Source organism: Pistacia vera, unplaced genomic scaffold (assembly GCF_008641045.1).
Source record: "Pistacia vera cultivar Batoury unplaced genomic scaffold, PisVer_v2 Contig423, whole genome shotgun sequence".
In the NCBI taxonomy this organism is placed as follows: Eukaryota; Viridiplantae; Streptophyta; class Magnoliopsida; order Sapindales; family Anacardiaceae; genus Pistacia; species Pistacia vera.
This window is the reverse complement of record NW_022196250.1, coordinates 121,536-148,199: the sequence shown is the minus strand read 5'-3', so window position 1 is coordinate 148,199 and position 26,664 is coordinate 121,536. Positions and strand designations below refer to the sequence as shown.

Here is a 26,664-nt window from a genome sequence, read left to right as displayed (position 1 = left end):
CTTTACTCCTAGCCAAGTCAGATACTCTTCTCGAATATTTGGGTTTCCGTTATAGAGGTCTAACACGACCCGTTTTACCTCTTGTTCCGTATACCCTTCAATAGGCCACACTTGTTCAATGTCACTTAAAACCAAGGACATCTCCTATTTTACTGGCTTAGTAAAATAGTTAGAATGTGTTCCAGTGTCTTGACCTTTTGAAGTGCAGAATTGACCTTTTCAATCTGTTTTCCTATCTGAGTCAATTCTTGAGTAAATATACGATACACCGTATAATTCACTCTTTTGTCTAAGTTATCAAGCTTCTGCGTCAAAAGCTCTAACTTATCTATGACAATATTTAACAAACTGATCTCCGGTTTTCTCTCGAGTTTATGATCCAAATGAAAACAAGTCTTATTCACATAATATTTGTTATACCCACAGCTAACAAATTTTATTTTAATTTAAAAATAAAACTAAGTTTGGTAGTTTAATTTTATTTACAATTAAAATCAATTATCATGATTGGAATAGTAATATATTTAGTTTAGTATAATCAAGGTTTCCATTAATTAGTATGGTTCAACCTTCATCAAATATGTTATTTAAGTACTGGCTAGTGACTATATCAGCTGACGTTTTTCTTAAAAATTTGGATTTGTTCGTATAAAGGAAAACCTCTTTCTACTTTTTCATCTTATAAAATTTAAAATTAATGATATTAATTAATCTAAAACATGATATAATAACAAAAATCTATCTAAGTTTATAAAATAATAAAAATCATCTTGTAGTTAATAAATTATTAGTAAGCCGTTAAAATTTATTTTATTATGAGTTAATAAATATTACCAAATTACCCACTTATTGTTTATTTTAACAATTACAACCTAAATGGGGAATTGTGTTATTATATTATACCTCAGGGAATTCTTGTTATTTTGTCAAACCTAGGGGATTAATATAATTAAACCCCAGAATCAAGTAAAAGATCCTCAACGGCTAGGTTTTGCAAATTCAATCCCCACCTTCCAAACGAGTACATAATCCAACGGCTCCAAACTTTTTGACTATTCAATTATTTTATCCCAACGGTCAAAATTTTCCACCATTTATATCTCCCCATTTCAAAAACTAGCCGTTACTACACCACTTCTTTCTTCTCGCCAAATCTTTCAAGATCCTTCACATTCAAAGCCGAACCATTTATGCTCAAAAGCTTTCATTTTCTTTCCATATTTCAGAAACACCGCCATCCCATCAATTCCACAATCTGACAAATCGATTCAATTTTAACAATGGCTACAATTACAAACAAGCCCTCTTCTTCTTCACCACTACCGTCAACTAGACCAAACCCTAGTGCAAGAAACTCTGAAACTAAAGATCCCATGAGAAGGAGTTTCACTGGTAATCCGTTTAACAAACCCTCCTCAATTGTGCCTAATTCTAGAGGTGGCTTTAACCCCAACACTCCTGCCAACAGTCCTTCAGGTCAGTTTTACTTTAATTTCCCGTTGTCTTTTTGTATTCTTTCTTGTTTGTTTTATGTGATAATCATATGTTTGGATGCCAAGAAAATGAAATGAAATGAAAAGAAATGTAAATGAATGTTTTGTTTCTGGGTACTTCAGGAAATTAACTTACATGATTAAAAACTGTTTTTCTTTTTAAGTTGAATCTGTTGATGGAAAATGGTTTACCGGAGAATTTTCTAGGAAAACAATATTTTTCTTTAATTATCTTACACTCTTGAAATTCTTTTGTTTTTGTGATAATCATATGTTTGGATGCCAAGAAAATGAAATGAAAAGAAAAGAAAATGAAAAGAAATGTAAATGAATGTTTTGTTTCTGGGTACTACAGGAAATTAACTTAAATGATTAAACCTGTTTTTCTTTTCAAGTTGGATTTTTTGCGGGTATGTTTCTGTTTGTTTAGATAGAAAATGGTTTATTGGAGTTTTTTCTAGGAAAATTATTTATGATGATATATACTTAATTGAGAAGTGGTGGGAATTGATCATTCATCTCTAATGAGGTCTGAGATTGAAGAAACAATATATTTCTTTAATTCTCTTGCACTTGAAATTCTTGTGTGGTAACTCAAATTTTCCTGGAAATATTTTCCGTTGAAACAAACAGGTCCCTTTTATAAATCAAATATCACAAATTTCTATATCTTTCACGCAGTTTCTTCAAATTAAGTTTTCCCTAAGCATTATTGGGACCAATGGACAATTGGTTTAGTGTTCTCATTTGTACTCTTTCTTGTGTTTGTTGAGCTGCAGATTTTCTTAGAAGAAGCTCCATTGGCAGAGAAAGTGTAAGTTCTTTGCGCGATTTCACTGACAAAGAAAACGGCAAAGATGCAAATTTAAACACAGCAAAAGTCCGATCTCCGGCTTCTGTCTCAAAGGGTACAAAGAATTTCATGTCGCCAACCATCTCTGCAGCTTCAAAGTTCTCTGCATCACCAAGAAAGAAAATATTGGCTGAGAGAAATGAGCCAGTTCGATCTTCAGCTTCATTCTCTGATGCAAGAAGCCAAGTGATGGAAGACAATGAGCCGAAGCCAGAGAAAAGTTCGAGTAAGAAGAAGACTGTTTCATTTTCTGATGTCAAAAGCCTGATTACGGAAGATGATGATTTTTTGAAACCAGAGATGGGCTTGAATCAAAACAAGATTGAGGCTTCACATGATTCAACAATCACTGACCTCGCTGACGTAACTTTAGAATGGGAGAAGAACGATTTAACCTCATTAGCAGAGAATGTTAACCAGGTGGATGATTGTGTTAATCTTGATTCAACAATCACTGACCTCGCTGACGTAACTTTAGAATGGGAGAAGAACGATGTAACCTCATTAGCAGAGAATGTTAACCAGGTGGATGATAGTGTTAATCTTGATCCAACTTTCAAGATTAGTCCTAGAACCTCTTGTTCAATTTCAACGCCTATGTTGGCACCACTTGATGCAGATCCTTCCATGCCACCTTATGATCCTAAAACAAATTATCTGTCACCAAGGCCTCAGTTTCTTCATTACCAGCCAAATCCGCTAATCGAGCTTATTCGTATAAAGAAAAGAGATGGTAAGCGTCTCGAAGAGAGTTTTTTATCAGAATCTGATGGTGAAGTTAGTGGAATTCTGTCTGATGATTCCCAGAAAGAATCCGAGGATGTTTCTTCGGATGAAACAGGGAAAGAAGAAGCTGAAGCAGCAATAGAAGAGGAAGAGACAGAGTTCAGTGTATCTGAGCCAAACCCCTTTAGTATCAACAAGTTTGAGGAGAGTGTTCAAGCTAAAAGGGTGTGTAAGTCAAAATTCTTTACAAGATCAAAGTTCTTTGCTTTCCTTGTGGTCATGGTCGTTGCTGGTTTGTCAATTTCAGTCATTAAGTCCCCAGTTACTGATTTAGACTTCTCTAACCTCTATGTCTCACCTGAAATCACTGAATTTGCAAAAGTGAGCTTTGAGAGGCTGGCTCAAAGATCTCAGTTGTGGGCAGCTAACTCTTTCTCCTACCTTTGCAAGCTGATATCCGATTTAAGGGAAGTGCCAAAACTGGGTCCTTCGCAATATAGCAATCTGACTGATTTGTTTGAAGAGTATCACAGGGAGGCTGATGTGGAACTTAAGTATGAACAGAATTTCTTGACACCAATATGGGAGAGAGATGTGGGAACCAAACCATCCGAAGAGGGTGATTCCGAGATAGAAACCGATGAGAATGTTGATAATAGCCCAAGATTTGAAGAACAAGTGCACCAAGAGATTGATGACATTTCAGAAGATCACACTGACTCAGAACCTGAAGAGGCATGCTTAACTCTACCGGCTGAAGAGGTTGAACCTTCAGAAGCAAACACATCAGCCTCTTCGGATGATCACAATGATATCAAGCCACAAACACATCAGNGTCTTAGATTTCCAACAACTCAAATGCTTTCTGAAATTTTAAAGCCACATCTAACATTAATTACGTAGAGTTCCACCATGTTTCTACATCAAGAACCAAAAGATTTTTTTGTTCAATCTTTTCTTGCTCTACACACTCCTTAAACCTTTGTAATCTTGCTGGAGAAGACCTCACATATCTCATTACAGAGCAAATTCTAAAAATAGAGTCCTCCATGTCTTTTAACCCCTCTTTTACAGTGAGACTCAATATATGTGCACAACACCTCATGTGCAGAAAGTCACCATTCAAAACACTACCCTTCTAACTTTCTAACCAATTCTAGAGATATTTCATTCCAACATCATTAGAACATGCATTATCAACAGTAACAGTGAAAACCTTAGAAATACACCAATCAAACAAACACCTCTCAATTGCCTTACTAATCAATAAACCATTGTGACTAGCAATTGGACAAAAGTTTAAGATCTTTTTGTGAAATTTCCAATCATCATCAATGAAGTGAGCCGTCAAACACATATAGTTAAGGTTTTGGCAAGATGTCCATGTATCCGTGGTAAGACTTACTCTCTGACTAAACTTACTAAAAAAGGCATTCAACTTATTTCTCTTCTCAACATAAATATTAAAACAATCTCTAGCCACAGTAATACGAGAGGGAACTTGAAATAGAGGTTGTGCATCCTTCATCATATCGCCCCTCATGCTCTACATGCCTAAAGGGCAACTCATCAACAATGATCATTCTAGCTAGAGACCGTCTAAGCCTATATGGATTGAATTTTCAAGTTGTAAGTGAAGATTGTGTGGAGGCGGCAGCAGTACCGCTTGATTGGTCATGTGAATGTGTCTATTGAAAAACTAAGATCCTTTGTTTTGTATCCATCACATTCAAATGGTACTTTTTACATCGACTTAAGTGATTCCGTAGACAACTAGTATCACTTTTACTTAGACATGCAAGCACATTCCCACAATGATCACATGTTGATGTCCTATCATCTATATTCTCACAAGGATTTAAAATAAAGTGATCCCACATGTCAAAAGTATTCTTTTGAGTATTAGAACTTACACGTTTGGGGACTCGTGGTGGTCGTGGTTGTGGATCAGGATCCGTAGAAGGTTGTGGGGCTACTAATGAATTTGGAGTTGGATTCTTACTAGTTAGTGTCTCAGGACTCTTATTAGTATTAAAATGGTCAACGACCATGGGATTGGATTTGGACATCTGCAACATCAACAAGAAGAAATATGTGAAAATGATTAAAAACTAAAGACTAAATAATAATATTATACAAAAATAAACAACCAATCAAGTATCTTACAACCTCTTATCTCTATCTTAAAAAAAATGTAACTATTATCATATGTAGATCAAAGACCACTGCCTTCAACTAAAAAAATGAATTTGAGTTTTCCCAAAACCAAAAACCAAGGTCCTGAATAAATCATCATAATCTTTGGGCAGAAAATTAAAGAATATAAAAAGTAAGCATCGAAACTAAATAAAACGCCCGCATTGTTCAAGAAGCAAACATCCGAAACTAAATAAAACACAATCAACCCACATCAAATCAGCTGGTAGAAATAAACAGCAACACAAGTGAACTTAACTAGATTAGCAATTCAAAGAACAAGCCTACACTAGATCTAAGATTGCAAGAAACAAAGCATAAAAGAGGCAACGTCAAATGTAAGAAAAAGTCACATTCTACGGATACCGAATCTACAAAACACCTTACAAATTAACTTAGTTGAAGCAAACATTATAAGTTTCTGATTTTTTTTGGAATAATTATGAAAAAACAATAAAATGAACTGAAGTTAATACATAAAGATGAGATCTTTACACACATTCATATCATCAACCACTGAAGAGTGAAGTTGAGATAGAGTTGCTCTGATACCTGATATTTGTGTGTGTCTCTATGAGTGATTAAGTGTGACGAATCTAGAGAGAAATCAAAGAAGATGAAGCTGAAGAAGATCAAGGAGCTTTTCCTGCTGCCGGAAAACTACAGAGAAGAGAATGAGCTTGTTCTGCTGCTAGAAGAAGAAGACAAGCTTAGCTGCCGGAAGAAAAGATGAAACTGGTAGAGTGGAAGAAGACGACGAATCTACTAGAAGAAGATGACGAAGCTGCGGAGTTAGAAGAAGACGACAAAGCTGCTGGAGCTGGAAGAAGACGACGGAAGTGCGAGCCGGAAGAGATGCGAAGCTGCCGTGATGCGATGACGGTGGAGAGTTTTGAGAATTGAGAGTGAGAAGGGATATCAGGAATTTGGGTTGGGATTTTAGGTTGAGTGAATTTAGGGATTAGTTGTTAGATTATTATTTTTTATTAATATATACATTTGTAAAACCGGTTCGGTTAACCTTTTTATTTTTCCCGAACCGGTAACCAAACCGTTTTTTCGGTTAACCAGTTTTTCAGTTCGGTTCGATTTTTGCATTTTTTGAACACCCCTAGTGTTTGGGATTGTTGTAGCTTAAAAATAATCAATTAAGTTTAAACTACACATAAAAGTGTTTAATAAACAATTTTTAAAACTAATTAATTGAATTAAAATAACACATTTATAAATGATTTCAAACATCGGAATATTTACAAATGGGCTTTGTAGTAAATTACATATATACCTTGTATTATAGTTTTATTTACTTTAAATATTTTTTTAAATGATTGAAAATGGTAGCGACAACAATGGACGTCAACACCACGGTTTGATTCGTTGACCTTAACACATGTATGCTCCACGGGCAGGTTTAACAAGAATTCAAATCTAATTTACCAAATTCACAATCAAGATTTTGAAATCACAATAAATTATAAAGTGTATTACCAAATACATTCAAATTTTCAAAACTATTAACTAAAGTTGCAACAATCTCAAACTAACCCGAAAACTTACAATTACGGAGCCCAACCAAACTGAGATCTCGTAAGAAAATGGGACAAGCCCAAGTATAGACTCTCTGTATAGGCCAAATTTAGCTAAACGAACAAAGTTAGCATCATTTAGAGTAAATGACTTTTCCTTCCCAAAAAGTTTCAAAATCACTTTTCTATTCAAGGTTATATTTCTACTACCCAAAGCAATTCTAGCCTATTTCGCAGCAAAAATTCTATCCATCACGACCATAAACCTCCGGTTCCTCTTTACAAAACCCCTTTCACTCCGACACTTGATTTCTCACCGATTGCCGGTTACCACAAAGCTAAGGTTTTATTCTTAACCGATTTTCGGTTGATTCCAGCGGCAAAATATTGAATCGATCACCATCATTCGATCTAGCAGCCTCCACTCTACAAACCTCTTACCTCGGTTCCTAATAACTCATTGAACGTCGGCTGAGAAAGTAAAGTGTATTTTGGGTATTAACGGATAAACTTTGGGTGGGAAAGTGGTATTTAGAACTTTTTTGGTGAGAAAGTGTCATATAGGCAAAACTGGGTGGGAAAAAGTCGTTCACTCTCAATTTCATTTAGTCAAGTTTACATCATGTGATTGAACTACACAAGTTGGAGAAAATAATGATGTGTAACAAAATTGTCAATGGCTAATGAATGCGGTGAATATGATGTGGAACCCATAGTGATTTCTAATGAATTAAAATATAACCAGTCTAACAACTATTAGACAATTAATAACTAAACACCTAGTTGATTAATGGAAAAGAAAAACACAAGATTCAGTTTTAAAGATTAATTCATACCTGGGTATCAATCTTTTGAATGATCTTCTTGAATGAACCTTTCTCTTTGCTTCGAGTATGCAATTCAAAAGTAAAACAAGAGTTGAGAGAAGATTTTTTTCACAAATTGAAAATATTATTGATTTTTCTTCAAATAAAAGGTACATAACTTCTCTTATATAGAGAAGTCTGGATTTCAAATCAATTAGTCCGTAAACCAAAACAAAAACAAAAGGTCTAATCAATCACCAACTAAAGGTGTAACTATTAACAAAGACTAAACAATAAGAAAATAGCACCTACTCAAGATAATGACACTGGGTTCCACATGTCTCCCACGTGTCTTACAAAGATATAATTATTACATTACACGTTTTACATTAAAAAATAAAATATACAAACGCAATACACAACATCCAAGCTTTCTTTTAATCGGATCGTTGAATTTTGTAGCAAAATTCTGGATGTCCACACATTATCTTTCGCTTGTTTGATACACGTCAGGCATTTAGTGTTGGACATTTTCGGTTGTCCAAATTTCCATCCTCTAGATTTTATCAATTTTTGAAGTTATCCACTTCTAAAAGATCAATAAAATCCTTCAGAGTTTCATTCTTGGGATTTTTGGTCGTGGGCTAAGACCAACCTCAGAAGATCAATAGTACCTTCCATTAAAGCCTCCTTTGATAAATGGGCTAAATCAAACCTTCTAGTAGCGTTCTTAACTGGGCTGGTTATGTTTGAAAGTAATCCTGGATTGTCGCATACCTGTCTGGTAAAACTACCACTACCACCTTATGGATATGGACAGTAGCATGCTAACAAGCTCTTCAGCTTGGATTTAACCAGTAGGAATTTTGCAATTACAACCTGATCCAATCTTCCTCTTCTTTCCTTGTAATTTCTTCTAGCGCTAAGATCCCATTCTCACTCGTTATCTAACATAATTCGGTACCACGGTTCTCCTACAAGAAATTCCCATATAGTACAGGTGAACATTATAGTTCTCTTGCAATGAGGAAGTAATCATGCAAGTGGAAGTGTCGACCTTTCTATTCAATACACAGAGATTTGTTTAACTGCGGCTGGCATATTTGGGTCCACCATCGCTTCTGTACATCAATTTCCATTGTATCAATCCATCTCTATTTAAAAAGTTTTTGCAATAACATTTTCTAAAGATTTTCCATGGACAATCAATTCCATAAATTGCCAAGTAGTTTTCTTAATTTCACTATTAATCATTTAATTCTCGAGTTTGAGATTTATCATGTCAAACAAATGACATTTTCTCATTACCTCGATTTTTGAATTCTGCTTCATAAAGTAGAGCAGTTCCTCTAAACTCCTTGTCTTCATAAACATTTTATCAGATTCCAGCCAAGCTAACCTTTGCTAGTTTCTCTAAACACCGGCATTGTACTCCCTTGACTTGTCCAATGCAATTCTAATTTGGGTTCCAAATCCTCCCAGAGTGTTGACTAGACGAAGTTAATCTTAAGCCTTCTGGAAAGTAAACCTTCATGTGGAATCACCACGCTTGCAGTGCTAGAGGATGAATCCTGGAAGTTTTTGTCTTGGCAGTGGACAATAAGCCCGTTCATGTCCTTTTGTTTACAAGACCAGCAAACCATTGCTTTCTTCTGATTTTCTGCTTTTCTCTTAGGAGTAACCCCTTTTCAGAAGTAATTTTTCGTAGAAGTATCCTTCCAGCGTTAAAACTTTGGGTTTTTTCTTTCCGAAGTATCAGAGCATAGCCTCAAATCTTTCCTTCTTAAACGTTTTGCTATAGTAACCTGCTTAGGAGGAGATATCACCTGCTTATCCGCAAATTTTTCTTTTTAGCAATAACCCTAGAGCCGAAGTTATATTCAAGGGATAATTCCTTCTCAAGTGTCCTCAGTTTACACTTAGAACATGAGAAGTGATTTCCGTTTCCTTTTGTCTGCCATCATCCTGTAATTCTTCAGGAAAAGTCTGGATAAAAGTCAGCAACAAAGTTAGATTTACCAGAAATATACTCAAATTTGATTCTATAATTTGCAAACCAATTGCCATCTGATTAGTCTAGCTTTGTCATCCTTTAAAGCAGTTTCATAAAAGTTTTTAAATATTAGAGTCTGTCCTTAAAGTAAATTCGACTGATTACGAACAATTGAAATCGGTCAATACATTCTTTCGCTGGTAAAACTTCCTTTTCATGAACAAGATAGTTTTTCCGCAGGAGAGAATTTTCCTGATGCATATCGAACAATCCGTCCAAAATTATAGTACCTAGCCTTAAGCACACCTCCCCAGTATAAGTGGGACGCATCGCTCTCATAATAAGAGCATCCTCACCTTCCGAGAGTTTTAAAGGTTTTAATTGCTTGTCAAGGCTTTGGTCCACTTAACACAGTTAGTATCATCAAGTGTCCAAACCCAAGGCATTTATCACTAACCTTAAGCGTCAAGCCATTGATTACATTAGCGAGATAGGACACACTCGTCATATAATTGGCTAAACCAAGAAATTGCTGTAACATGTGTTTGTCTTCCAACACATTAGGAATTCCAGCAACTTCTTCGAGATATGTTCTTAGAGTTGAATACCTCTTTCACCTATCTCAAAGCCTAAGTACTTCACCTTGTTCTTAAACCATTCTACCTTTCTTTCAGATAGAATCATTCAATTGTCAAGGAACCTTTTGTCACAATCTAAGATGATTTACATGTTCTTCTTTGGTCTTACTAAAAACTAGAACATCATCATATAGACTAACAAAAGTTAAATAAGTCTCCAAAGACTTTATCCATTTTCCTCTGGAATATTGACGGTGCCTGTTTTAGCCCAAAAGGAGAACCATCCATTCAAGCAATCCTTTCAGATAGGTGAAAGTCGTTAAAGGAATGCTTGACTCCCCATTCTGATCTGCCAGAAACCTGACTTTAGATCAAATTTTGAGAAGATTTTTCCAAATCTAGCTTTATTCAAACAAGCTGATTTGTTTGGTCTCTTATAGGCGTCATCAAATAGTTTATCATCTAATTGCCTATAATCGATAAACCACACACATTTCCTCTTTCCCGCTCAACTCTATTCATAACCACAAATGCCGGCGAAGAGTGTGGGCTTTCACTAGGTGATTGGTTGCTTTTCCAGCAATTCCGGTATTTGCTTGCTAAATTCCTCCTCTGCATCAAGAGTATAAGGATAGGATTTAGTAGTTATCGTATCATCATCCTTCCTTAATTAAGCGAAGCATATATACCGTTCATTTCTCATGCTTTAACGGTTGATCATCAAAACATGGAGAATGTTCCTCTTTAAAGGATTTTACAAGTTCCTTAATCTTGAAGAGTTCTTTTGACTCTGTGTTCAACTTCAAGATTATCTCCTTATGTGTTGATTTATCCGTGCTCTTAGGGCATGCACCAGAGGGACTAACTCCTGCAATATACCCCGTGCGATCTGGTTGTGATGATAAGAGATATAATCTTGAAAGAAACATTACAAGCCTTATCCACTCCTTCTACTTCAGAAGTTTTCAACTACCATTTTCCTTTTCCAAAATTTGGAAAACAATGTGATTACTTCTTGCCTTAGTTTCACGGTCTAAAACCATTCTAATTTTTGAAACTTCAGGCTTAGCAAGAATACGGATTTTATGACCTCCAAGGATAATGTGTCATTATCCTGAGTAAATAGTCTAACTTCTGCTTGTCCTCATAGAAAGCTATCGAGAATAAAATCTACTTTTAAGTAATTTACTATTAAGATTTCCCTAGAGTAAATTTTTCTCGTTTAACAGTATAACCACGTTTTCAACCACGTCGTGATCATACTTTGACCTCCATCTGCAACGTATTTAGGATTGGTCTTTCCAATGATTTCCAAAGCTCTTTGGAAAACATTGTTTCTTGCAATACATTGGTTGCTCTTGTATCTATAAGACATCTAGGGATATATTCTCATATCTGGAAAACACAGTTTAGCACGAATGCAAATGTTAATATTCCTTGAACTAGCGATGACAATGCATTCTAACTCATCATCATTTTCGTGTCGGAGTTTCGTCTTCATAACGGAATTTGTACAATTTTATACCAAATATTTCCTGCTACTGCTGCTCCCAACATCACTAGTAGGGTCATCTGTTTCCAGTAATTTTTCCTTGATATGATGGGTTGAATTTCCTTATTTGCTCCAAAGACACCGAGTTTCTAGGCGTAGGAAGAGTAACCTCAACCATTATGATTCTGGATTTGAATTCCCGATTTGGGTTTAATTCCACCACGTTGGGCGTGAATATTCTAAAACCCACGTTCGGCCACGTAAGAGCCTTAGCATTGACTACCGTAGGTAATTGGAATTAAGAATATCCCAGGCATGCACTCAGTATCTGCACTAGAATTCCTTCGTAAGGATTAACATAATTTATCAATCGATAAATTAACCTATACTAGATTGCTATTCTGTCACAGAGGCATTAAGTCTTCTAGCCCTGAAGTATGAATTCAAAGAACCATAATCGTTTAAGATTTGGATCTTGGAGACTAACTATATATCCTGGTGTAACAGTCCCGTATGCATCTTCTAAAGCCAGGTTAGTGTGGAAACTACCAACTAAAGCTTTTAAACGTAAGCCATCGTCTGTCCAGTAAAGCAACCTAAACAGTACATTCATTCCTCCACGGAATAATTGTACACGTTTTGTACAACACCAAGTTGTACTAATTATACTTTCCATTGCCCGTTTGGCAAGATTGTTAACCTTCCGTAGCCACTCATCATCGAGAGTACCAATTCACCTTCTTGAGAGAGATAAAGCTACACGAACAGGTTTTCATGTACATCTTCCAAGCCTAACTTTAAATAACCACTAGAGCGTTTCTTGAAAACTTCTCTAGGTGTTAACCTCGGAATTACCCAATTATCAGGTTACCCGAGTGATCCTGTAATTAGATGACGAACTAATATTGAGTTAGGATTTTCATCTTCATTTCTAATTGGGATAAGATCATCCCATCACCAATCTTGCTATCCTAGGATATTCACTAAGACTTCTAGTCCTTTGCATGATATACCTAGCATTGAAAATTGAAGATTGTTCCTCAAAAGTCATACCTTTTGAGTCATCCTCGAAGAATTCGAACATCAGAGTAATCCGAAATTAATTCATAAACCTCGTCATCTGAATCAAGTTTGTATCCCACCACTGGCTCAAATTCAGAAGTTTGGCTTAGCTTTGAATTCCAAAACTTATCGTTGCCTTCTTCTTTCCTTATGAGGGCATTATCCACAAAATGATTTTTGTCACCATAAATCAGCAACAATTACAATCTTTGCGTTTTTGCCAGATGGCAGGTAGCACAAACTTACACACTCGTGTTCCTTAGCATTAAGTCTACCCTTCCCTGTTCGTAATAACCTTCCATGATCTGGAGATTCCATTTATTGGTAACAGGTCTTTTACCATATTACGGAAATGTTTCGACTTAAAATTCTTTTACCAAATGATCATTTCGTTTTCATATGGTTTTCCCAACTTTGATGTTTAGTCGAATTCTCGATCACAGCCATATTGTCTTGGCACTCCATCAAAGTTTTGACAACAAGATTTATTGAACTCAAGTCTTTTGGCTTTTATCCAATTGGCGTTCAAACATCTTGTTCTCACGAGTTGTCAAACAGCTTATTCTTCCTCCAAAGAATCAACACCTAATTCTTTTTCGAATAGAAGCTTAAACGCCTCATTTGCTGCCTTATCCTTCATGACTTCTGTGTGCCACCAGGCAACTGATAGAAATCGTCTATATTCGTAGACAAAATTTTCAAACAGCACATGTCACAAAGCATAGCTCTGTCAAAGCTTCTATGAAACTACCTCTGTGAGATTCCTACTAGTTATGGTTATCCTAGTAAATTCTCGAAGAGCATATCCTTGAAGAGTGCAAAAATAGCCTCTACATTCTTCAAGTCCCTTACAGTATCTAACAGACCCGTACCACTTCTAAACTTCTCTAGAAGCTTCCTACAGTCCTATAGAGTGGATCTTAGAAATATAAAGTATCACTAAGTCCAAAAGCCTTATTTTGCACATGAACCCAATTAACAGTTTCCCATGCTTCAATTGCATCAGTAACATTTGTGACGCAATCGATGTTCAAGAAACTACCACTAGACGTATCTCCACCATTCTAGATATTCCCCTAGGTATAAACTCCAACCTTATCTCTGTGGGATAAGTTTGTTTATATTCGGGTTTGGAGATTTCCTTAAATCCTTCAAAAGAATTTAAAGGGTTACGAATTCCTTCAGCGGGTCATATTTAAACTCAGATTCCTGAGTCTAGAAATTAGCTCATCGAGCTCCGCCTTTTTAGGTCCTGGAGTAATTTTCAAACCTCTAGTTTCTTCCCTTCTTTGTTTCTTCATTTCTTCCTCATAATACCTGCTAATTCTTTCAGCATTAGAGGTAGAAATTTCTGGAATATCAACCTTTGTTGCCATCCGTTTTAGAAACAAAGTCTTCTTCCTTTACTCATTTCGTAAAGAGCTTGTTTGCCTTTTCCCAATCACCTTGGGTTTCTTTGGCCACGAACTATGCAATACCTAGAGGTAATCCAAGATATTTTCCTGTAGAATTGCCGTAAACTGACCAAATGTCTTGACCACCCATGGTCAATCTGAATCCATCCTTAAGCTAGTGCAAAGCGGATCTTTTAATGGTTCAGGATGGATCCGGTGGGATTCGTTGTACCAATAAGGAATTACCGCCTCAGCCTTTTCAACCACTTATTCTGAAGTTCCAACTTGGCAATTCAATGGTGAAATTCGGCCGATAAAGCATAATCTTTGGCACCCTTGACTAAAGGCCTTTTGGATAACATCCAAAAGTCACTTTACTCCTAGCCAAGTCAGATACTTTCTCGAATATTGGGTTTCCGTTATAGAGGTCTAACACGACCCGTTTTATACTTGTTCCGTATACCTTCAATAGGCCCACACTTGTTCAATGTCACTTAAAACCAAGGACATCTCTATTTTACTGGCTTAGTAAAATAGTTAGAATGTGTTCCAGTGTCTTGACCTTTTGAAGTGCAGAATTGACCTTTTCAATCTGTTTTCCTATCTGAGTCAATTCTGAGTAAATATAACACACCGTATAATCACTCTTTTGTCTAAGTTATCAAGCTTCTGCGTCAAAAGCTCTAACTTATCTATGACAATATTAACAAACTGATCTCCGGTTTTCTCTGAGTTTATGATCCAAATGAAAACAAGTCTTATTCACATAATATTTGTTATACCCACAGCTAACAAATTTATTTTAATTTAAAAATAAACTAAGTTTGGTAGTTTAATTTTATTTACAATTAAAATCAATTATCATGATTGGAATAGTAATATATAGTTTAGTATAATCAAGGTTCCATTAATTAGTATGGTTCAACCTTCATCAAATATGTTATTAAGTACTGGCTAGTGACTATATCAGCTGACGTTTTCTTAAAAAATTTGGATTTGTTCGTTAAAGGAAAACCTCTTTCTACTTTTTCATCTTATAAAATTTAAAATTAATGAATTAATTAATTCAAAACATGATATAATAACAAAAATCTATAAGTGTATAAAATAATAAATCATCTTGTAGTTAATAAATTATTAGTAAGCCGTTAAAATATTTTATTATGAGTTAATAAATATTACCAAATTACCCACTTATTGTTTATTTTAACAATTACAACCTAAATGGGGAATTGTGTTATTATATTATACCTCAGGGAATTCTTGTTATTCTGTCAACCTAGGGATAATATAATTAAACCCCAGAATCAAGTAAAAGATCCTCAACGGCTAGGTTTTGCAAATTCAATCCCCACCTTCCAACGAGTACATAATACACGGCTCCAAACTTTTTGACATTCAATTATTTTATCAACGGTCAAAATTTTCCACCATTTATATCTCCCATTTCAAAAACTAGCCGTTACTACACCACTTCTTTCTTCTCGCCAAATCTTTCAAGATCCTTCACATCAAAGCCGAACCATTATGCCAAAAGCTTTCATTTTCTTCCATATTTCAGAAACACCGCCATCCCAATTCCACAATCTGACAAATCGATTCAATTTTAACAATGGCTACAATTACAAACAAGCCCTCTTCTTCTTCACCACTACCGTCAACTAGACCAAACCCTAGTGCAAGAAACTCTGAAACTAAAGATCCCATGAGAAGGAGTTTCACTGGTATCCGTTTAACAAACCCTCCTCAATTGTGCCAATTCTAGAGGTGGCTTAAACCAACACTCCTGCCAACGTCCTTCAGGTCAGTTTTACTTTAATTTCCCGTTTTCTTTGTGATTCTTTCTTGTTTGTTTATGTGATAATCATATGTTTGGATGCAAGAAAATGAAATGAAATGAAAAGAAATGAAATGAATGTTTTGTTCTGGGTACTTCAGGAATTAACACATGATTAAAAACTGTTTTCTTTTTAAGTTGAATTTTTGATGGAAAATGGTTTACTGGGAATTTTCTAGGAAAACAATATTTTTCTTTAATTATCTTACACTCTTGAAATTCTTTGTTTTTGTGATAATCATATGTTTGGATGCCAAGAAAATGAAATGAAAAGAAATGTAAATGAATGTTTTTTTGTTTCTGGGTACTACGGAAATTAACTTAAATGATTAAACCTGTTTTTCTTTAAGTTGAATTTTTTGCGGTGGGTTCTGTTTGTTTAGATAGAAAATGGTTTATTGGAGTTTTTCTAGGAAAATATTATGATGATATATACTTAATTGAGAAGTGGTGGGAATGTGCATTCATCTCTAATGAGGGCTGAGATTGAAGAAACAATATATTTCTTAATTCTCTTGCACTGAAATTCTTGTGTGGTAACTCAAATTTTCCTGGAAATATTTCCGTTGAAACAAACAGGCCTTTTATAAATCAAATATCACAAATTCTATATCTTTCATGCAGTTTCTTCAAATTAAGTTTTCCCTAAGCATTATTGGGACCTATGGACAATTGGTTTAGTGTCTCATTGTACTCTTTCTTGTGTTTGTTGAGCTGCAGATTCTTAGAAGAAGCTCCATTGGCAGAGAAAGTGTAAGTTCTTGAGCGATTTCACTGACAAAGAAAACGGCAAAGATGAAATTTAAACACAGCAAAAGTCCGATCTCCGGCTCTGTCTCAAAGGGTACAAAGAATTTCATGTCGCCAACCATCTCTGCCCTTCAAAGTTCTCTGCATCACCAAGAAAGAAAATATTGGCTGAGAGAAATGAGCCAGTTCGATCTTCAGCTTCATTCTCGATGCAAGAAGCCAAGTGATGGAAGACAATGAGCCGAAGCCAGAGAAAAGTTCGAGTAAGAAGAAGACTGTTTCATTTTGATGTCAAAAGCCTGATTATGGAAGATGATGATTTTTGAAACCAGAGATGGGCTTGAATCAAAACAAGATTGAGGTTCACATGATTCAAACATCACTGACCTCGCTGACGAACTTTAGAATGGGAGAAGAACGATTTAACCTCATTAGCAGAGAATGTTAACCAGGTGGATGATGTGTTAATCTTGATTCAACAATCAATGACCTCGCTGACGTAACTTTAGATGGGAGAAGAACGATGTAACCTCATTAGCAGAGAATCTTAACCAGGTGGATGATAGTGTAATCTGATCAACTTTCAAGATTAGTCCTAGAACCTCTTGTTCAATTTCAAAGCCTATGTTGGCACCACTTGATGCAGATCCTTCCATGCCACCTATGATCCTAAAACAAAATATCTGTCACCAAGGCCTCAGTTTCTTCATTACCAGCCAAATCCGTAATCGAGCTATCGTATAAGAAAAGAGATGGTAAGCGTCTCGAAGGAGTTTTTTATCAGAATCTGATGGTGAAGTTAGTGGAATTCTGTCCGATGATTCCCAGAAAGAGTCGGGATGTTTCTTCGGATGAAACAGGAAAGAAGAAGCTGAAGCAGCAATAGAAGAGGAAGAGACAGAGTTCAGTGTATCTGAGCCAAACCCCTTTAGTATCGACAAGTTTGAGGAGAGGTGTCAAGCTAAAAGGGTGTGTAAGTCAAATTCTTTACAAGATCAAAGTTCTGCTTTCCTTGTGGTATGGTCGTTGCTGGTTTGTCAATTCAGTCATTAAGTTCCAGTTACTGATTTAGACTTCTCAACCTCTATGTCTCACTGAAATCACTGAATTTGCAAAAGTGAGCTTTGAGAGGCGGCTCAAAGATCTCAGTGTGGGCAGCTAACTCTTCCTACCTTTGCAAGCTGATATCCGATTTAAGGGAAGTGCCAAAACGGGTCCTTCGCAATATAGCAATCTGACTGATTTGTTTGAAGAGTATCACAGGGAGGCTGATGTGGAATTAAGTGAACAGAATTTCTTGACACCAATAGGGAGAGAGATGTGGGAACCAAACCATCCGAAGAGGGTGATTCCGAGAGAGAACCGATGAGATGTTGATATCGCCCAAGATTTGAAGAACAAGTGCCCCAAGAGATTGATGACATTTCAGAAGATGACACTGACCAGAACCTGAAGAGGCATGCTTAACTCTACGGCTGAAGAGGTTGAACCTTCAGAAGCAAACACATCAGCCTCTTGGTGATCACAATGATATCACCACCAAAACACATCAGCCTGAGGTGATCTTAGAAGCTACTGTTCAACCTGAATCTGAAGCCAGGGAACCTAAGTAGAAAGCAATATGAATTCTTATGGAATGTTGATAATAGCCCAAGATTTGAAGAACCAGTGCACCAAGAGATTGAGACATTTCAGAAGATCACGCTGACTCAGAACCTGAAGAGGCATGCTTAACTCTACTGGCTGAAGAGGGTGAACCTTCAGAAGCAAACACTAGCCTCTTCGGATGATCACAATGAATTAAGCCACAAACACATCAGAAAGTTGATAATAGCCAAGATTTGAAGAACAAGTGCACCAAGAGAGTTGGACTTCAGAGATCACACTGACTCAGAACCGAAGAGGCATGCTTAACTCTACCGGCGAGAGGTTGAACCTTCAGAAGCAAACACATCAGCCTCTCGGATGATCACAATGATATCAAGCCACAAACACTCAGCCTGAGGTGATCTTAGAAGCTAATGTTCAACCTGAATCTGAAGCCAGGGAACCTCAAGTAGAAAGAATATGAATTTTATGCTGAAACTGAGTCAACCAGAGCTGAAGCCAATGAATCTCAAGTAGAAAGTGATAAGAATTTATATGCTGAGCTTGTGTCTACTAGAGCTGAAAACATTCATCAGAGCTCTGAATTGGATGCTGCAATGGGTCATGATCATCCACAGATTTCAGCCACAGAAGATATCACTACAGTGAATGGGTCAGAAGTTGAATTTCTCACAACAAATGTCTTGGGCATTTTTTTGCTTGTGCTTCTGAGTCTACTTGCAACAACAGCTTTCTTCAAGTATGCAAAGAAAGGAAAACCCTCAACTCCAAATGCTGCTACTCCTGTGGACCAACCAGCAATGACTAAGAAATTGGATTACAGTCCAATTTCAGTTACTTCTGAACATACTTTCAGAGAAAGGCTGTCCTCTAAGGATTGGCAGACAGAAGTTGATATGGTTGTTGAATCATGTCCATCAGAAATGAGCAGCTTCAAGAGTTCATCTTACAGCAAGAAAGGACACAAAGAGTCAAGTGAAGGTCAGAGCCAAGAAAGGAAGACTAGGAAGAGTGACAGGAGAGAGTCCCTTGCCTCATCGGATTTCTCTATGGGTTCGCCTTCCTATGGTAGCTTCACCACGTATGAGAAAATTCCCAAGAAGCATGTAAGTACTTAAACTGCCATATAAACTCTGTACGTCAATTTCAACAATAATCATTTTAATAGTTTTCATTGTTTTTTTTTTTGATTCTGCAGGGATTTGATGATGAGGTGGTTACTCCGGTTAGGCGTTCAAGCAGGTTGAGGAACCAAGTCAATTCTCCGTGACAACCGGAAAGCTCCATGTTTATCAATCTTTCCATTGTGCAGCTGTGCAAAGTGTGAACCATTATTTACTTGCTGACTTTAGTTTAGTTTGATTGATTGTACTCTGAACTCCTTGTGTGGAACTAATTAATTGATTCTATTATTAATTCAGATCTTCTGATTCTTATCTTAGTCTACAATGGATTCCTTCACTCCTGCTTTTAGTGGTACATAGCTTTGCCAGTGTTGTTATTCATAAGCTCACTATTGCATTTTTGTCTCATGACTTCATGAAGACTGCTAGTACTCATTACTGTGTATTATCCTATTAATTAAAAATTAAAATCTGAACTTCCCGTTGCTTGTTTTCAAGAACACTTGAAAGTATAACAAACCAAATGCAGAGCTGAGTCTTGATAACAGCTGCTGAAGATCAGAATCCAGTATGCGATATCTTCCTAACTTTCAATTTGTCAGTACTGGTGTTGATTCATTTGTTTTCAATACAGAATCATATTCTGTTCAATGCACGTGGTAATAATTCATGACCATAAACATCACAGTTTCTTTCACTAAAAATGTAAATGTATCTTTTTCTAACTATAATGCTACGGGTGCGTTTGGTTCAAGGAATGTTAGATTACTAGAATCTTATAGATTACTAAGAATCTCTAGAAAAATGTATTTGATTAGTTGGTGGGTATATTATATTAATATGTTTGGTTAGGGGGAATAAATTGGTGGGTATGTTATTTAAATTACTAAATTGCCCTCTTTTTAAATATTAATATAATATTATTTTTATTATTAATTTTTAAATAATTTTTTAACCCCCCGATATTTCAGATTTAGCTAAAACAAAAAATCACCCCCACCTGCTACTGCCGCCTGCCGCCACTGCAAACGACTACCGAAAGTCTCTAAAAGTCGATGTGAGTAGCTCATCGTGACCACGAGGCTCCGATATGGCCGTTTTTTGTCATTTTCGACCATTATCTGCCAGATCTGGGCAAGATCTAGCCGTTAACAACTTCGATCTGGCTTGATATGGCCGTTTTTTGCCATCAATATGGCAAGAAACGACCATATCGAAGCCTCCCAGCGAATCTCAGTCATTTTTAGGGACTCTGGCGACTTTCCGGCGGTAGTGGCTGGGTGGCATGGTGGTCTGTAATTTGCTTTAAATATAAGGGCATTATTGTCCAAAAACTTAATTAAACAAGGTAAAATTGAAATGGTATATTAATGTAAATTTATTTTAAAATAAGGGCATTCTTGTCCAAATTTTTTATTAATAAGGGATAGAATTGTAACAAAAATAAGATTACCATGATAATCTTATAATACCTAAGAAAATGGAGGTAATCAGATTACCTCCAATATTACCAATAGTAACAACTATTGGTAATGCAAGATTACCGAAATCTTATATTACTTGACAACCAAACATGATAATAAAGTAATATAAGATGACATAAACCCAATAATCTTCCATTAACTCCAACCAAAGGCCCCTTACATATACAAACATTTCTCTACAAACTTACGTAATAGATAAATAAATGTTTTAAAATCAGCCAGGCTTGGCCGGTTTGACCAAGAACAGCTACTGAGCCGGGCCAGATAAGGGTAAAACGCGATATATACATTTAATCCGATATGACCCGCGGTTAAACCGGAGTTACTGCAATTAACAGCCAGGCACAAAACCGGGTCAATGCATTACAATAATTCCCAAAATCCATTTCACTTTCATTTCTCACAGATTTAGTCGATCTTCAACTCTTCGGCAACCTTAGCTCTTCAATCTTCACTGCAACTTTCAATCGGCTCTTCAATCTTTACTACAACTTTCAATCGGCTCTTCAATCTTCCCTCTTCGTGTTTCATTTCATCTTAAGTTCTTCACTTCATCTTCATCAGTTCATCTTCATCTCACTTGTAAGTTCATCTTAATAATAATATTGTCAATCAAGCAGCTAATTCATTCTTCAGTCAATGATCCAGAAGCAGAAACGAGTGGCAAAAAATAATGGGTACTGAACCAAATGAGAAAAACACAAAAAGGGTCAAAGCTACAGACTTTAAACAATCAAACTTACCAAAAGTGTGACTTTCAAAGTTTGCTTTGAGGGTCTCTTGTTTCTTTATTGGGGGTTTTCTCTTGGTGTTATTGAGGCTATTGAGTTGACAAGCTGATGAGTCGGCTCACCGAGTTCAAAACCTTTGAATAGATTGATGATTCAGATATAGGGAATGGTGAGGGGAGTTTGGGTGAGATTGATGTAAATAAAAGGCTAAGATTGTTTCTTGCCATAGTTTATGAGCTCTAGATCTTGTTAAAGAAGAATAACACCAACAACAATAAACCTTAATTTGATTTGCTTGAAATTGAAATGGAACTTTGCTGGTGTATAATCTAGGAAAAAAAAATGGTAGAGTGAGAAAGAGAAAAGGAGCAAAAAAGAGAGGAGTGCAATCAAACCAAACACGAATGAACAGCCCCATTCGAAACTCGTTCGATAAGCAAGAAGGAGTATTCGATTTCATGTTCGAACTCGAACGAACACAGGATGATTGTTCGTGTTCGTTCGATTAACAAAATGACCAGTTCGTGATCGTTCGACTAATTCGTAAATACGGATTTGCATTTTGAGCCGGGTAAGGAAAATGTGGAATTGGGTTTGGACTTTGGATTTTTGTTTTAAAATTTGGGCTGAGTCTGGTAAGGAAAAATGTGAAATTGGGTTTATATATATATGCCTGTATGTGTGTAAAATGTGTAATTGTGTATGTATAAAATTATTATCATACATATATTAATAATAAATTAAATATGTTTAATATGTTATGAAATTACCAAAATTATAAGTTATCATATATTTATTATTATTACATAAATTATCATAAATATTTTAAATATTTACATATATATTTTATATCAACACCCATAAATTCATAGTGGAATGGGGGTTTATTGTAATAAATGATCAATATATATGTGCGATTAATTTGTTATCTATAATACACACACACACACACATATATATAATATGTAATTGTGTATATACAAAATTATTATCATACATATATTAATCATAGGTTAAATATGTTATGAAATTACCAAAATTATAGGTTATCATATATTTATTATCATTACATAAATTATCATAAATATTTTAAATGTTTACATATATATTTTGTATCAACACCCATAAATTTATGTTATTAAATTTGTCATGTTATATATCACTTGATTATACAATATGTTATGTTCATAAATTTGTCATATTATATTTAATTAAGCTATTATATTATTAAATTTGTCATACTATATATCATTTAATTATATAATATGTTTTGTTCATCAATTTACCATACTATATTTAACTATGCTATAATATTATTAAATTTGTTATGTTATACATCACTTGATTATACAATATGTTATGTTCATCAATTTACCATACTATATTTAACTATGCTATAATATTATTAAATTTGTTATGTTATACATCACTTGATTATACAATATGTTATGTTCATTAATTTACCATACTATATTTACTATTTATTAATTGAAATGTTATCTTATAATATTTAATTATTGATTACATTTAGAAAAATATGAAACTATTATGTTATTGGATTTATTATATTATAGATCACTTAATTATATAATCTATTATGTTATTAAATTTGTTATGTTATATATAACTTAATTATACAATATGTTATGTTCATCAATTTACCATACTATATTTAACTATGCTATAATATTATTAAATTTGTTATGTTATACATCACTTGATTATACAATATGTTATGTTCATTAATTTACCATACTATATTTACTATTTATTAATTGAAATGTTATCTTATAATATTTAATTATTGATTACATTTAGAAAAATATGAAACTATTATGTTATTGGATTTACTATATTATATATCACTTGATTATACAATTTATTATGTTATTAAATTTGTCATGCTATGTATCATAATAATTTATTACTTTTTAATTAAAATGCTATATACTTATATATTTAATTATTGATGACATTTGGAAGAAAAAAAAATACAAACATATTATATATATAAGAAAAACAAAAGCATCATAATATTTTATTATTGATTACCATTAAAAAAAATTCATCCAAACTAAACCAAACATAATATAAAAAAGAGAAAAAAATATAAATTATAATAATGCATAACATGTTTTTTGAACATAAACGAACGAACAATCGAACGAACAGTCTATGTTCGAACTCGATCAAACATATTATCGAACTAACATCAAATTGTTTGCGAACGGTTTATTCGTAAACAGTGTCGAACAGTTATCAAACGAACATCGAGTTGTTTACGAACTATTCGGTTCGTTTGTAGCCCTAAGGAGGAATGGATCGTGTAATGTGTTGCAGACGTCAAAATTATAAACCGGTTGACCCGAGATCCGGTCTTTTGACCGGGTCAAAGAGCGGATTGAGTATCAAATTATATGGTAATTTTTTACGAAAAATTGTATATTTTAAAGCCACCCAATGATATTGTATTTTAACGCAATAATAGGTAAGGTTCAAGAAATTTATTCATTCTTTTAGAAAAAAAAAAAAAATACTGAGTAGAAGTTAATTGAGACCATCAAAGTCACGGTTGCAAATTTGCCAAACTGATGAAGGAAATCTACGAAAATCAAATTGAGGTCAGACATCCCAAATTCACTTGAAAACATATAAGCTTCACCAAGAACTTCTGCAACTCTTGTTCCATGAGGAAGATAATGGTGATCAATCTTGAATAATAAACTACCAAATATCACCACAAATACAGCTACCATTTAAAAATCTATGGGATCTGTTAACAGCTCTCACAATGATCTCCCTCTCCACCACTCTACTAATATACTTAGAAATTCTCAAATTCTTCCCAATCCTCAATGCCTTCCCTGGTGGTGATCCACTCATCAACCCAAATGCCAGAGCCAGTTTCTCACTATGATACCAAAGCCCTACTCTTTTCTCCTTTTCTTGAACATTGTGCAACATCTCATCCCAAATTGGCACATATCCTAACTTCTCACACTCTTCCATCAACTCTTCTAGCTTCGCATAAATCTCTTTTACTGTCGCATGCCTTCTATCACCCGCCAAGAACACATGAACGTTTCCTTTCACTTCAATCCAACTACTCCCACCTTCCTTCTTCACTCTCTGGTCTTTCATTGTCTTCCTCACTTCTGCAACTTCATCCCACCATCCTGCACTCGATAACATGCTAGCTGCCATTGCATAAGCTGAGCCATCATAAGGGTCTATTTGTAATAACCTCTCTGCCATTTCCAAGCCATGTCAGCTGCTCCGTGTGCAGCACAAGAAGATAACAATACCCTCCACACTGCTGCATCGGGTTCAAATGGCATTGCCATTGCAATCCTCTCTACATCCTCCAATCTTCTAGCTCTTCCCACTACACATATTAAGCAGGTGTAGTGTTCTAACACCGGTTCTAAACCATACTCAACTGCCATTCTCTCCACCCATTTCTCCCACTGAAAATCCAAACCTGCATTACAAAAAGCCGTTAAAACTGCCAAAAAACTATATTTATCGGGGACAAAACCTCTTGTTTTCAATAAATGAAAAAACTCAAGCACTGAATCTTTATCTCCTTCTTGTGCATAACCAGCCATCATAGCATTCCACGCAACAATATTTAATCCACTCAATTTCTCATTAAAAACCCTTCTTGCATCAAACACAAGCCCAGCTTTTCCGTATCCATCAATCAAAGCAGTTCCCACAATAAAACTCGTCTAAACCCGCAACAACGGCATGCCCATGAACCACCCCGCACTGCTGCACCGCCGCCAGCTCAGCCACTGCACGCAAAGCTCCAAACACGTTGTATGCCATGGACCCCACATCAGAGCTCCTCATATCAGCAAACACTGATAAAGAATCCAAAAAACAAGAGTTATGCGCAAAACACACGATCATTGCCGAGTAACAGAACTTCTTTGTGTCTTGAATTTCATCGAACACCTGTTTGGCATTGTCCGGAGAGCGAAAGCGAGAGTAGAACTTAATGAGAGCTGAACCGCAGAAGGGCTTGTTTTGGAGGGAGAGTTTCAGAGAAAGAGAGTGGAGGGAGAGGCCGAAGGAGAAAGCGTAAGAGAGAGAGGCGCAGGTTTTGAAGAGGGAGGCTAAGGTGCGGTGGCAGGGGAGAGTGGAATGCCGAAGCATGGAGCGGAAGAAGCAGAGAGAGAGAGAGAGGAGAGTTGGAGTGGGAAGATATCAAGGCCGCCCATGAGGCGGAGTTGGGTGATTGGATTTGGTGGAAGAGACGGAGGGAGTAAGAGAGAAGATTGAGGTTTGATTTTGAGTAGAGAGTGATGAGGTTGCTTCAGGTGAAAGGGTCTATGTGGGTGCATTTTAGAACTCTTGCGTGGAGGATTCTTGGATCAGTGTTGGGTTGTAATGCTTTTGTTTCTTGTGAGTCCAATGGCTGATTCATGTTCGAGAGACGGCTGAGAGGTCCCTGCTATGCACTTAAAAAGCAATTGGCGACTGCGCCAGCGAGCTATTTTAAAGTTATCTGTGCCGCTTTAAGCCCGCTCGCTTTACTATCCTTTTTTATACAAAATTATTTGTATGTTTTAGAAGAATTAGATCCAATGTTTTGAAAACCAACCCGAGGTGCAACCCGGCTAAGTGGTTGAGTCTTGGGTCGATCGGTTCAACTGATGATATCATCAGCATGATGATATCCAAAAAAAATTCCAAAAAAATCACCAAGAAAAAAAAAGTTAAAAAAAGAGAGAAAGGACTTCGTTTGGTTCACATGAATAGGTTTCGCAAAAAAGTTAACTTTGGTTCACCTATTTTCAAAATACAATTTTAAATTATTCAATTTCTTTTAAACCCCTAAATTTGTTAATTTAATAAACAACCCCCAATTTTTTTTTAAAAATTGACAAAAACACCCTAACAACCCAAATCCACGGTGGATCTGGCTGGAAAATGCCAGATCTTGGCTGTTGATAGTCGTCAACGACGACCAAGATAGGGTTGTCGTTGATCATCAATGACAGCC

The 26,664-nt window shown here is 35.7% G+C and overlaps 2 protein-coding genes and 1 pseudogene across 3 annotated transcripts; 2 read left to right on the top strand and 1 right to left on the bottom strand.

Annotated features, from left to right (window-relative positions):
- Positions 1-1,142: 1,142 nt before the first annotated feature.
- LOC116142956 lies at positions 1,143-18,444 on the top strand. Of its 2 annotated transcripts, none has more exons than XM_031428370.1 (3): positions 1,143-1,476; positions 2,273-3,795; positions 18,257-18,444. In XM_031428370.1, the coding sequence occupies exons 1-3, from the start codon at positions 1,281-1,283 to the stop codon at positions 18,317-18,319; spliced, it is 1,782 nt and encodes a 593-aa protein (XP_031284230.1). In that variant the 5' UTR covers positions 1,143-1,280; the 3' UTR covers positions 18,320-18,444. The 2 variants fall into 2 exon arrangements, with proteins under 2 accessions (XP_031284230.1, XP_031284229.1); XM_031428369.1 differs by having other exon boundaries at positions 2,273-3,901; positions 18,255-18,444.
- Positions 18,445-18,638: 194 nt separating this feature from the next.
- On the top strand, positions 18,639-19,735 carry LOC116142957. Its single transcript, XM_031428371.1, has 2 exons — positions 18,639-19,420; positions 19,513-19,735. Exons 1-2 carry the CDS (start codon positions 18,911-18,913, stop codon positions 19,582-19,584), a joined length of 582 nt encoding a protein of 193 aa, XP_031284231.1. The 5' UTR covers positions 18,639-18,910; the 3' UTR covers positions 19,585-19,735.
- Positions 19,736-24,377: 4,642 nt separating this feature from the next.
- Positions 24,378-26,085, bottom strand: LOC116142988 (annotated as a pseudogene).
- Positions 26,086-26,664: the final 579 nt, after the last annotated feature.

Excerpts from the sequence above, each read along its gene's own strand:
- LOC116142956 (XM_031428369.1), top strand. The coding sequence starts at position 1,281 with ATGGCTACAATTACAAACAAGCCCTCTTCTTCTTCACCACTACCGTCA. Across the intron at positions 1,477-2,272 it reads TCCTGCCAACAGTCCTTCAG|ATTTTCTTAGAAGAAGCTCC; the intron begins GTCAGTTTTACT and ends GTTGAGCTGCAG.
- LOC116142957 (XM_031428371.1), top strand. The coding sequence starts at position 18,911 with ATGGGTCATGATCATCCACAGATTTCAGCCACAGAAGATATCACTACA. Across the intron at positions 19,421-19,512 it reads AGAAAATTCCCAAGAAGCAT|GGATTTGATGATGAGGTGGT; the intron begins GTAAGTACTTAA and ends TTGATTCTGCAG.